This window comes from Phyllosticta capitalensis (assembly GCF_038381095.1).
Source record: "Phyllosticta capitalensis strain CBS 128856 chromosome Unknown BKA78scaffold_4, whole genome shotgun sequence".
NCBI lineage: Eukaryota > Fungi > Ascomycota > Dothideomycetes > Botryosphaeriales > Phyllostictaceae > Phyllosticta > Phyllosticta capitalensis.
In genome coordinates this window covers 622,203-634,760 of record NW_027117442.1, presented here as the reverse complement: position 1 = coordinate 634,760, position 12,558 = coordinate 622,203, and the positions used below count along the sequence as shown (strand labels likewise).

Genomic DNA, 12,558 nt, shown 5'->3' with positions numbered 1-12,558 from the left:
GGCGTCACCCGCGCTCGCTCCCGTCGACGAATTCCTCGCAGCCGTCGCGGGCGACGCACCCTTCCTTCGCGCGCGCATCGAGCCGACTCATTGACGTGCACAACTTCAATCGTCGGAAGTCAGAGTCTGGTTCACGTCGTCCGCTTGCAAAGCTTGAACGCCGCCCAAGACGCGAAATCAACTCCGTTGGGCCGTGACTCGCGATTTCGGCTAACGTCGACTCTGCGCGTCTTCGAGACGGTGCAATGTCGGGTTGCCTGCCGCTGCTCGATGGACTAGCGATGGACGACGTCACTCTGGCCTGTCAAACGTGTCAATCCTCGTGTAGTTTGAAAAATATTTTTCCTCTTTGTGGCGCTACAGCCGACAACCTTGACCTTTTTGCAGGAAGGAGGAAAAAGGGATTTGCCCGCCGCTCCCGCTCCGCCGGTGAGGCAGACTCCCTGAAAGACTTTGGTTGCTGGTCTGATTGTGGCAAGGAGGGCCCCAGCCAATGAGACAGGGTGCATTCACATCTTCAAAGGCACACTGGCGATGCATGAAGTCATCGCTGAGGAATTTTCTCCTTCCCCCTGCATTTTTGTCCTCACCGAGAATCATGCGAAGGGTCCACTCCAGGGCCCCTAAGGACCAACGGAATCATGTTGCAGCTGCGAGTGCCATCAAACGGCGCATTCTTGACTCGAAGGGAGGAGCATGCCGCCCGGAATCGCCCGACTCCTGTCCCCTTCGCTTAAGGAGCAGCAGTAGCAGCGGGGCCCTGGTGGGTTCTAAATTTCCAATGAAGCGCAGAGGGGCTTCAGGCTGCACCATGGCGTCATGGCGGCCGTTTCATGCCCGCACTGATTTTCCGGCACTTGTTTGAAGCGCGCTGGCGGTTTTATTTCACGCAATTTTGCCATATCCGTTGGCGGTCGGAAAGGGTCCACGATACGGATACAGTTGCTTTGTGAGAGCCCTTGCCGCAACTCAGCAGCGCAGCGGCTGCTGTACGAAAATGGATGCAAGCAGCGAGTTTTTCCGTCCACTACCAATGCGCCTCGTTATCTCCGTTCAATCCTGCACATGTTGATCCTGGTGCGGCGCCTGGTGGGCGCAGCGGACGTTGTGGACACGTCCGCAGTTCTGCCGTCGTTGCGACGTTACCGCTTTTAGCAAATGATATGGAACAAAGCGCAGTGACGTTGCAATAAATCCATAATACGGAGTGCTTGACGGGTCTTGCGCTCGGTATGGGGCCGAGCGTGTGCCAAAAGTCGCTCGTTTCGGGCAAGTCGCGCGGATTCGGCGAACATTTTCCTTGCCGGCCTTGGGTAAAGAAAAGCGACTCATCATCATCACCATCATTGTCAACACGCGTAGAAGGCCGTATGCGCGGTGAGCGCGCGCAAAAGTGGCGGTGCGGACCAAAGGGAGACGCAGACGAGTCTGGATGGCCGGCCTAGCCGTCAAACACCGGGCGGGCTATCCAATTGTCGCATTTTGGCAAGCCGCGGCGGGCAGGTCGATTTGCAACGTCAAAGACGGAAGTGCACGCCGTGTTTCAAGGATCCCACGGCCACATGGTGCAGGTTCCCCACCGGCATCCCCAGCGGAGCGCTTTTGAGATGATAATCTTGAGTTGTGTTTCCAGAGGCGCGCCAGATGAACACGTTGCGCGACGCGTCGCAGTCGAGGATAGTCATGGCAGGGCGGGAGGCGTCATGGGGGCTTGTTGACAGCAGCTGACGAGATGGAGGATGTTGCCGTGGTTGCCAGCCGCCGTGAAGTCGACCTAGAAGAAGATCCGGAAAGGCAATCAGGGTCTGCGCTACTGTACCCCAGGAGAGAGTTGGAATGATGTTGGCCCGAGGCTGGCAGGGTGTCGGCAAAGGCACTCCCAACGTCCGTTCACTCCCGACGAGATGAGATCTTGCAAAAGTCGTCATGGGCGCCGGGGCGGTGACCAGGAGGGACCAGGAGCTGCACGCATTCGGGCCTTGGGTGGAGCCTAGCCGAAGAGCAGCTTGCTGGTACGTACACTGGCCGCCCTGGGATTTTTGCGACGCGACGCCTGGCAGCTGGACGTCGCAGGTGCTTCCAACCGCCAACTAGCGGTCTGAGGAAACGATACGGTCGTAGACACAGTCAGGCTGCTACTATTGCTGGCAGGCTGGCAGGCTGGGCTGGGCTGCACTGCTGGGGCTGGGCGGCGTTGGTCCCGCCGGGTTAGGGATCAGCGTCATCTGAAAAATGGCGGTCGGTGCAGCCGGTCATCGGCGCGCGGCGGTAAGTCGCCGCTCCTTACGAATCAGCGGGCAGGAGTCGTTTGTCGTAATGTTTTGGGTCCGTCCGCCCTGGCCTAATCGCATCGGCAGCAGGGGTGGCCCGCGGTGTGGGGGTGAGGGTGTCTTGTGGCGGCGGAGAGGGAGGTGAGGATGAGCCCGGTCCAAAGCAAACATGTCCACTTGCTCAATATACATATCCCACCTGCCCCCATACACCTGATCCCACCCCATCACCACCTTCACACCCACACTCCATATCAACAGGCACAAGGCCCGAGCATTCCTCTCCCAGCCAGCCGATATAAACCAACTCGACACTCTCACAACCAACATCCACCTACCACACCAACCAACAACTCGACCATGCATCATACCGCCTCGTCTCCCGTCCGCATTCCTTCTTCCGCCTCTTCGTCCTCTTCCTCCTCGAGCTTCTTCTCTTCGGCATCATCACCAAGCGACATGTCTTCCTCGCCCAAGGGCTACTCCTGCGCCTACCCTTCGTGGCCCACGGGCAACTCGTTTGGATCTGGCAGCTATCGCAACAACACGCCGAGCTCCTACATTAGCGACGCCGATCTCTTCCCAGACGACCTGCTGGACAGTGCTCCTATCCTCGAAGAGGCCCCAGCTCCTCCTCGCGTGCCTCCCATGCCGGAGCCCGTCCAGATGCCTCTGCTCCCTCTCTACGCGTCGCCCAAGAAGAGGCGTTCGAGCTCCAAGAAGCAAAGGAGACCCTCCAAGCCCATGACTCCCATCGCCGAGTCCCCTGCAAAGGCCCCGGAGTGAGCGACGCGTCTGACCTAATCCAAGACACATCAATCATCACCGTAAGTCCCTTGATCGCCATGTTGCATTTGTAGGGCTGTCAAGCTGACTCATGTACCCCCAGACATCAATGTTCTTTCGGCTTCGCCAAATTTGGCCCTTTCAAGAGATACCCTAGTTTTTTCTCCATTTTTCACCTGCAGCTCAACCGAGCCACAAAGGGCAAGGCCCCCGCGAATCGCGAGCCCCAACCCTTTGCTCGGGAGAATGCATGACCTTTACCATTGCTGGCAGTGGTGGGAAACGCAGCACGGCAGCCAGCAACCCGGAACAGATGATTGTGATCAACACCCGCACGTCACCGACGTCGTTGCGGGCGGCAGCACATCATCCGGCGCAACGGCGCAGCCAGCCAGCCACGGGGAGGCAGCGATTTCACTATTTCGAATCAACCACACGCACACAGACACCCGAGAGTTGTGTCTGAAGTGTCGTCGGGCTGCCACTCACAGCCACGCGGCTGCTCCACAAAGCCACGCACACGCCGGCATCACTGCATGGAGCGAGACGTGTTCGCTGCGGTGCTGCCTAGGCTTCATCACAGCGCGTGCGAACCGCTACCCCCCGGCTCGGCTACAGCTTGCCGACTTATCTGTTTGGAGGACAGTTGCGCGGATCTGGGGTCGCATCCTTTCCGCGAGGCGGCGGCACTGCTAGGTCGCCGTCTACCTAATGCGACGCGCGAAACGGACACGACGGTCCGGCCGGAGGAGAAGGGGGAAGGAAGCAGCAGAAGCCGCGCTCCTCGTGACAGGCCCTTGGCACACGTCTGCCTGGGCTGAGGTACGGCCAAAGAAGGGGAACTGCTGAACGGCCACTCCGAAATGGGTGCGCCGTTCCAGTCTTAGGTAGCATCCAGGAGAAATTTCTAATTTTTATTTTTCTCCCAAAACCTGCTGCCACTGCCACATGTTTGTTGCATCCGTGTGAAATTTTTCTGCCTGCCTGCGAGCTGCCTGCCCTGGAATAGAGCGGTTCGCCTTATCTGCACTCATTCAGGACTGGCCGGGCCCAGTTCCAGAAGCGCGACGGAAGGCTGTCAACGCGTCGTTCAGAAGCGAGGATGGGATGGTGGAGGGGGGGAAGCGGGATGAAACCAGGGCCTGGTGATAGGGCGGCGATGGGTTGGGTGCTTGGGTAGCAGTGGTTGGCGGCGACCTCGAACAAGGGACTGCAGTCGCAGTTGCAGTCGCAGCAGCAACAGCCTATGTGTCTATGCATTGTTCCAGGAGAAGAAGGATTTTTATCCTCTCATCATCATCTCTGACCGCCGACCAAGAAAAGGTGCTGTCTCCTTTTTCCTCGGCCTGCTGTGGCGGCCATGAACCTGCCAAGCCGACGTCTCGTCGACCTGTCACCCATGGCCAAAGCCCGGCTGCACTGAGACAAGCCTACAATTTCCTCAATTTTTCCCCCCCAAGCCAAGCATCACGACCCAAGATGCTGCTGCTGCGTCTGCGTCACAACCCATTTGTGTTTGTGATACGTGTGCCGTGGCTGGCTCGTGAAAGTCAGACTTTTTCTGGACGCTGGCTTTGCTTGGCTTGGCTGCACCGGGGGGGGGGGGGGGGGGGGGGGGGGGGGGGCGTTCGCATTCATCTTCTGCTGTCTCAATCGGCATTGTCGTCGCTGTCTTTCGCTCGGCAGCGGGGCGGCGTGACGGACAGTCTCGGTCGTCTCGTCTCGTTTCCCCGCAGCCACCACGACTCCCGACGGACGTACGGTTGGTCGCCCAGGCTTTTTCGCAATGGGTCGTCGCGGGATTGGAGGCAGCGTGCATCCAAGTCACACAGGTGGAGCTGGTGTGTGTGGTGGTAGCGAAAAGCCCCGGCGCATGGCCATGATGGGCGGCCAACAGAACCGTGGAAGGAAAACGACTGGGATCCGGCCAGGCCAGGTTTGACGAACGAAAGCAACAAGCGCATCACAGGAGGAGAGGGGCCACCAAAAAATAGGTAACTGACGAACCCATGGGTTGGTTCGCGAGGAGGAGGATCGACGCGTGCGCGCGACAGGCTGGCAAGCAACAGTTCACAGTTCAATACATGCACGCAAGAGGCAGCAGCAGCAGCAGCCAGCGCAACGGCCCAAGGGGCTTGATTTTGGGTGTTTTCTACTCCAAACAGGAGAGCTGCTGCTGCTGTATGTACTGGCACTGGGGGGTAATATGGAAAAGGCGGCCGCGGCATGAAAAACTGAAGCGGCCAGCTCATCATAGTGGTAGGTGGCTCGCAGCACGCAGGGCAATTACAGGTGGCAGCCAGGCTGCTGGGCCCCCCGGGTTGGGGCAGGATTGGACATTGATGCGTGATGGATTTAGCGAAGCGGTGGGCAATATCCATTCCTCATTCCCGGAGCTGACTTTCCTCTTTTCGACCGTCATGTCCGCTGCGTCCTGCGTCGTTTCGCTGGCCCGGCCGGCCGTTGGGTTGGCTGTGCTGTGCTGCAGAGTCGGTGTGCTTCGCTGGAGAAAATGTACGTCTTGTTCGTTTTTCTGCAACGGTGCGGCGGCAGAAGCAGGAAGGAGATTAAGAAGAAAGAAAAAGCAAAGGCATCGTGGTGTTTTTCACGACGCGAGCATGAGAAAAAAGGGGCGACGCAGATGCACATGGGGGCGGAGAGGGAAAACGAGGCGCCTGCGGCGGTCTGGTTGCGGGTCAGGCACGATCGTTTTGTGCGACCAAGACGGGCGTATATGTACATGATGCATGGCGAAGGCGACTCGACTCGACGCGACTCGGAGTCAGAAGCAGAGCAAGCTACATGTCGCGGCGAAAGGCATACATGGGCTGCAGGTAGCCGCCAATATGAAGCGCCGTGGCAGATTGGGTGAAAAGGAGGAGTGAGAAGAGGATGCGAAGTCGAAGGTGGTTAAATATGACATACAGGCGCAAGTTGGTGTTGGCTGAGAGAGAACAGCAACAAACTGAGTGGCAAGGATCTGCGGCCAGTGCGGCGCTTATTTTACAAGCGGCGGGACGAGCCTGGGAAGTTGATTGGCCAGTTGGACGTGACGGGCAAACCACTCGTCAAGGTCGGTGGCGCCAAGCATCTACACTTCACCTTGACTGGATGCAAAGACGGCGCGTGGAACCTCGCAGTCACACTCATGCCGACCTGGCCGACTGGCTGGATGTGGCCGCCATTGAGGCCTCATGCCTCCATCGTCATCATCACCACCACCACCATCACCTTGACCCGACCTGACGACTACACAAGTACTCGCTCGTCACTGATTAGACGCCTCGCCCAACTGTCGCCCCGTCACCCAATCCATATCCGCCCTCTGCTGCAAGCGCCGGCCATTACGCATCTCGTTCGATTGCTCTTCGATTGCCTGCTGCAGGCCCCCTTTCTGCTGCTGCGACTGCTCCTGCTCCTGCTTTTCCCACATAATCAATCCTCTCCCTCCTCATTCCTGCTGTACCTGCTCGCACCACCATCCCAGAGCGGGCGCATGCATCCCACCGTGTACACGCAACACAAGCCCACTCACCGAAGCGTGGGCTTCACTTGAGCTTTGCCTTTACCGCTACCGCCTCCTCCCCCCTGTCCCACCCTCGGGCCCAGAGTCTACCAAGTCCATTTCCCCGATCCTATCCTCATTTCTGGTATACATAGCCTGCGCTGCTCCCTCCCAAATCCTCCTCTTGCTTCCGGCTCTTTCCAACCCTAGCCCATAGTTGCGCCAGCATACATCGATGGTCGACCCATCTGTCCATCGACTCACGCTAACCACCGCCCTGCTGCCCCCGCAGAACGACGACCGCGCGCCATGTCGACCGGCAGAGGTCAATTGCAGCGCCGCCCGTCCGCCTCGCGCAGCACCTCTTCGAGTAAGCGCAGCGACTCCAATTCCTCGCCGTTGCCGCCGCCTGCGCCTAGCATAACGCCAAAGGCCGCCGAGCTGGAGCCATGCGCCGCCACCGCCGCTTATTTCCTCTACGCCCAGAGAAACACCATCCTGTGCCTCCACCACGATACCCTGGCCATTGAGCGCCGCTTCACCAGGCACCGCGAGGACGTGTCATGGATCATTGTCGACAATGTGAGCGAGAGAGGCGCCGGCCGTTTGGTCGTCAGCTACGACGTCGGCAACACCACCATTGTATGGGACCTTCTCACCGGTGATGAAGTTTCTCGTTTTGCCGCTTTTGAGCAAATCACTACTGCGACTTTTATGCGCAATGGCAATGTCGCTTTCGGTAGGTTGCAGCGCGGTCCAGTGCATCGCGGGTTGGAGCAGCGAAACTGATGCATCGCGTAGGAAACTCGCAGGGCAACGTCATTCTCTTTGAGCCCTCGACTTCGGAGCACATTTCGTCAAAAACCATTTTCGATCCCATCACCTCTCTGGCGCCCGCTTCCGACTGCAGAACTTTTGCCATTGGGTGTGTTTCGTCTCGCGCCTGTCATTTCACGCCTCTGCTGACTATGAGACAGTTACCTCAACGGCTCGATTCTCATCGCGTCGCTACAGCCGTCATTTACCATCTTGCACACGCTCAACACGCCGAGGCTGCCTTCGCCAATCATCAATCTGGCGTGGCATGGCTCGTCCTCGAAGCAAAAGTCGGACATGCTTGCCACGCAGTCGGCTGACGGCGATCTTCGCGTTTGGAGCGTGCCCAAGCCCCCCAGCAGCGAGGCCCCTTGCGTGATTCGCATCCTCGGGCGCCCAGAGAACCGAGACGGCGGTCCATGCTGGTTCGGATGGTCCAAGAACGGCAGAATTGTGCAGTATTCAGAAGGGTAACACGTGACATTGTGCATGCCCTATTTTTGACCCGCATACGCTGACGCTCACGTGTAGATCGACGTGCTCCTGGGATGTGCGTACCAAAAAGGTCACCTATGATGTTGTGCCGACCATTGATGGAGTGGTGGGCCTGTCAAACTACGGTCCTGGTGCTGTGCTCTTCACCATCGGAAGGAACCATACCGTCCAACAGTATGACATCAACCCCAACAACACCCCCATGCTGGTTGCCAATGTCCAACATGTGCCGGGACCTTTGCCGCCTTCGCCGCCCAACTCAATTGAAGAAGAGAAGCAAAAGAGACAGGAAGAAAGTTTCTCAGAAGTCAACCCTGTCCTCCCGGTCTACCTTGATGCGCAGAGCAGTGAAGGCGAGGGCTCGACCATGTCGCCACTGCAAAAGATTGCCCAAGAGATGGACCAGCTAGAAGAGGAAAGACGTGACCGCGTAGGGCCCCTGAGTCCTGTCTCGAGCAGAGGCTCGACCAGTTCTCGCTCCTCCGGCGGGTCAAGGAAGCAGATGTACCGCTACGACAAACCATCTTCCCGCACATACGAAGAGTCGGATGGGACTGTGTTCTCTTCCGGCTCTTCCTATCGGTCGGGATCATCATGGCGAGGCCGCGACCGCGAGAGCATGTCCATGCGGTCGACAACCTCGTTTGCGTCTTCAAAGCACAGGTCGACCAAGTCGTCGTCGTTACGGAAAGAACTGCTGCGCGATCCGGACGACAGTGGCGAGCCCAGCCAAGATCTTTTCCCCTTCACCAAGGCCCGACTTCACGATGTTCCATTCAGGATGCCTCAGCCAGGGGCCGCTAAATCTGCCGACGAGCTTCGCCAGCAAATGCTCAGCGTCGTGTTTGGGTGGGACGACGACATTGAGTTGCTCATACGCGAAGAATGTAAGTCGCATTTGGTCTTCCATCCGACCCCGATCCTGACTTGAACCCACACAGTAAACAACCACCAAGCCGGCTCTGCGAGCGGTGTTCTCCTGTCCAAATGGCTCGGAGACGCTGGCTCCGATTTGATGGCGTCCATGATTGGGTCCGAGTCAATGTCTTCTTCCGACTGGATGCTACTCGCCTTGAGCTCAATGGGACACGACTCACAGAAAAAGGTCGGGCAGGCATTCGTCCAGCGCCTGCTCGAAAAGGGAGACGTTCATCCGGCAGCCGCCATTCTCCTCGGTCTTGGAGAGCCCAACGAGGCCGTGGAAGCTTATGTCGCCCGAAAGTACTACCTGGAAGCCACTCTCCTCACATGTCTGCTTTTCCCCGAAGACTGGCAACGGATATCGTTCCTAGTTCGCAAATGGGGTGAGGTCGCCGTCACCAGCGGCCAGCCAGAACTTGCCGTTAGGTGCTTTTACTGCACGAGCATGGCGGTAGCAGATCCATGGTCATCTCCCCGTGCCCAAGATGCAGTACAGCAGAGCCAGGCGCAGTTAGAAGAGTCGCAGCTTAGTCCCTCGCTGTCGCCTCCTTCGGCTGGCCCAAGTCGGGTCAAAAACTCGGGACTGAAGCTTTTTACGACTTTTGGCAACTCGAGCTTGATGCCACCTGCTGCGGAAGAGCACACAGCGATGGGTGTGACGCCAATTGCGCAGTCGGCACTCTCTCCTACTGGCGGAAACAACCCATGGCTGCGTCCAAGCAGAGGCATGAGAGAGCCATCCTCGGCACGGACAGCTACGCCAGGTGCTTATAGGAGAGCACGAGGTCCCTCGAGAGAAGACTTTGGGCGTGGAAACATGGCTGACGCAACGCCAATAGTCACTGTCGACGATGAAACTCCTATTCCTCGAAGCGCTGTCAAGGATCCTCATTATGACAGGGAGTTTGAGACCGAGAGTTTGCCGTCTGTCAGTGAGAATGAAGCAAGTGAGGTGGAAAGTCAAAAATCGCACAATGCTGGCCCCGAACCTCAACTGCTCAGCGCCGTCGCATATGACCCGAGCGAGAGTGCAAAGAAGGAAGCTGCTCTACCATCGCCTGCTTATGGGATCTTTGAGCACCTCAAGAAAGAGTCGCGCTCCCGCAATGGATCTAGGGATAGAAAGCCCGACGGTCTATTTCTCGACGTTGTGGAAACTGTCGTAGACAACGGTGCACCATCTTCGACGAACTCGCAGTCTGGATATTTGACTGGCCGCGGTGCGGAGTTGAGTCCACCCCTGACGAGCAATAGTGTCAAAAGCGCAAAGATTAGGAGCATCGACCAGTACATCAGCAGCCTCGAGGAAGCCAACTACCACGTGCGCAAGGTCAGCAGGACTCGAGGTACCAGCAGTGAGCGCAGCGGACATGCCAGCAGGAACGACCGCTCGCGCGAACGTTCCCAGACTCGTGGCCGGTCCGGGGTGCGCTACATTAGACCCGCCAAGCGGTCACCGTCTTCCCCTGTTCCAATGTCTCCGGAAGACGCTGCTCTGTACAGCAGCAGCAACAACGAGAACGACACTTATGACGACGAGAGGTACTACAAAGTCACTTCACCTTCAGAGTCAAGGGCGCCGCGTAGTCGCAGCCGCAGCCGTCTTCGAACAGGCTCAAAAGTCAGGTCCTCGTCCAAGATGTCTCGCAGAGCAGAGTCTTCTGACCGCAGGGCTCGCGTCGGAAAGACGAGTCGTGCGGCAAGTCGGAATGCCAGCCGCCACCGGACTCCTGAGGGCCGCAGGACAAGTGGAGGAAAAGAACACAATTTCTTCGCGATGGTGCAGTCTCCTGCTTCCCCTGCCCCAATGTCTTCAGATCCCAAGTTCTACACCAGCGATGGGGATGATGCCGCCGAGATTACCTCGCCCTTGAGAGTCCGACAAAGGAGCTCGAGTCGTCGACCGCATGGAAGCCGGGCTGGGTCGCGTCAGGGGTCACCAGAACGACTCCAGCCTCGCGAGTACTCGCATAGCCGCAAGACGAGCCTCAAGGAATCTGACGACCGTCCAGAATCGCCACAGTCGCTTCCCAGTAGTAGGCAAGGTCCTCGAATGCGCATGCCTAGACTACAGACAGACTTTTCTGGCTTGACGGAGGCAGAGAAGCTGTCTCAAAAAGAGCGCGCTGCCCGGGAGCTGGAGGAACGTCGGCTTTCCTTGGCCAGACGTCCTTCTGCTCCCGTCATTCCTCACCCGCAGGAGCTGACAAGACCTCAGATGTCGGGTCGTTCGCTCACAGATTTGAGCAACTCGCCTCTCTCATACCTCCCTCCACTGTCCTCGCACAGTGACAAGACGATTCAGCGAAGTCAAACCGTCGACCCAGACAACATGATGCGCTATCCTCTCAAGAATACCTCTGGTATCTCCACGAAGTCAATCCCCATTGGTCTTCCAGCAACGCCGCGCGCACTGCGGCATCCTAGATACATGAGCGCTGACCCTCACGAGCGCGAAGCAGTTCCCGCCGTTCCCGAGATTCCTGAGAACGTCGTGGAGGTGAATGTGGATGGCGGTAGTGTCAAGAGGGAATATGGCGAGATGCAAGACGACATTGCACCGCTGCTGCCATCAACAGTCTACGGCGGCTCTCAGGACCTACGACGCTCCGTCTCGGCGCCCCCTGAGCACGCGTTTGGACACCAGAGACAAGGCTCCCTCTCTGGACGCGGCAACAACAGCAACAAGCGCATCAGCCCTCCGCCCGTCACTGCCAGTATCGACGCAACAATGTACGGCTCCAATGACCAAATCATCGTCGTCGGTGAACCGCAAGCCCCACCTCCTCTCCTCGCTGAACTGCAGCACCTCGCGACACCACCACCTCCCCCTCCTCCCCCATCCGTCTTCTCCGGCATGCCGCAAGAGCGTGGCCCCGGTAGCGGCACGATCCACATCGCCATTGACGAAAGCCCCAACCACAACCACGGCAATCTTTCGCGCACCACGACGCCCTCCATGGCTCCCCCCAACGACCTTCCCCACGCCGACACCTTCGCCATGTCCGGCAGCCCCCCAAGCGCCCGCGGCTCACCGCAGCTGCACCGCCGCGGCCGTGGCTCCGTCTCCGAGTCCATTGGTTCCCGCCTCCGCGGCGTCACGGACCGCATGCGCTCAACCTCTCGTCAACGCGCCAAATCCCCGCCCCAGCCCGACCCCTCCAGCTTCACTCCCAGCCCCTACGAGAGCGTTCTTCCGCCTTTCCCTGCCTTTAAGCCTGCTGGCGGCCGTGACGAGGCGGCTGGGTCGGCAAACCCAGGCCTCTACGCGCGCTCGCCGCTCTCTGAATCCAAGAACGCGTCGGCGGAGCGCCTACCACCCCCGCCGCCCCCGCCGCCCGGCGTCGGTGGGAGTCCGACGCACATGGAACAGGTGATTCCGCCCGAGAGGGCCGAGGTCGTTGGTGGTGAGGGCAGCGGTGCGAGGAGAGAGGCCAGAGGTCAAGGCTATGTGAGGAACCCGAAGGAGATTCGTGCAAACATGCCGCCCGAAAGTTTGCAGATGGGTGTGAGCGGGATGATTTGAGTGACTTGAGTAACGTATGAGGGACGCGGCTGTTGGATCTTTCCTCGTTTTGTGGTGTTCATTCCTCTCATTTTCTCTCTGCATTTTTTGGATTTGTTTGATTTGTTTGATTTGTTTGACTGTTGTTGTAATCGCGCTTTCATGGCTGTTGCTTCTGTTCTACTACTTGGTTGCATCCTCGCATTCGATACCACGAGACGCTTGATTTTTCTCTTCTGCATCATTCAATTTTCTTGCTT

The 12,558-nt window shown here is 58.3% G+C and overlaps 3 protein-coding genes across 3 annotated transcripts; all 3 read left to right on the top strand.

Annotated features, from left to right (window-relative positions):
* Positions 1 to 2,630: 2,630 nt before the first annotated feature.
* On the top strand, positions 2,631 to 3,056 carry BKA78DRAFT_351716 (uncharacterized protein; the record flags this gene model as incomplete). Its single annotated transcript, XM_066891229.1, has 1 exon — positions 2,631 to 3,056. The coding sequence occupies one exon, from the start codon at positions 2,631 to 2,633 to the stop codon at positions 3,054 to 3,056; it is 426 nt and encodes a 141-aa protein (XP_066745141.1).
* Positions 3,057 to 4,679: 1,623 nt separating this feature from the next.
* Positions 4,680 to 5,978, top strand: BKA78DRAFT_310882 (uncharacterized protein). The gene is made up of 2 exons (XM_066888162.1): positions 4,680 to 5,741; positions 5,797 to 5,978. The coding sequence occupies exons 1-2, from the start codon at positions 5,066 to 5,068 to the stop codon at positions 5,892 to 5,894; spliced, it is 774 nt and encodes a 257-aa protein (XP_066745140.1). The 5' UTR covers positions 4,680 to 5,065; the 3' UTR covers positions 5,895 to 5,978.
* An 892-nt stretch (positions 5,979 to 6,870) lies between these two features.
* Positions 6,871 to 12,319, top strand: BKA78DRAFT_294420 (uncharacterized protein; the record flags this gene model as incomplete). Its single annotated transcript, XM_066886351.1, has 5 exons — positions 6,871 to 7,300; positions 7,363 to 7,486; positions 7,539 to 7,847; positions 7,909 to 8,759; positions 8,814 to 12,319. The coding sequence occupies 5 exons, from the start codon at positions 6,871 to 6,873 to the stop codon at positions 12,317 to 12,319; spliced, it is 5,220 nt and encodes a 1,739-aa protein (XP_066745139.1).
* Positions 12,320 to 12,558: the final 239 nt, after the last annotated feature.

What these genes read in the sequence shown, in the direction of transcription:
- BKA78DRAFT_310882 (XM_066888162.1), top strand. Translation starts at nt 5,066, where the DNA reads ATGGGTTGGTTCGCGAGGAGGAGGATCGACGCGTGCGCGCGACAGGCT. An exon ending in AACGAGGCGCCTGCGGCGGT is followed by an intron (nt 5,742 to 5,796) that starts CTGGTTGCGGGT and finishes GCGTATATGTAC; the next exon opens with ATGATGCATGGCGAAGGCGA.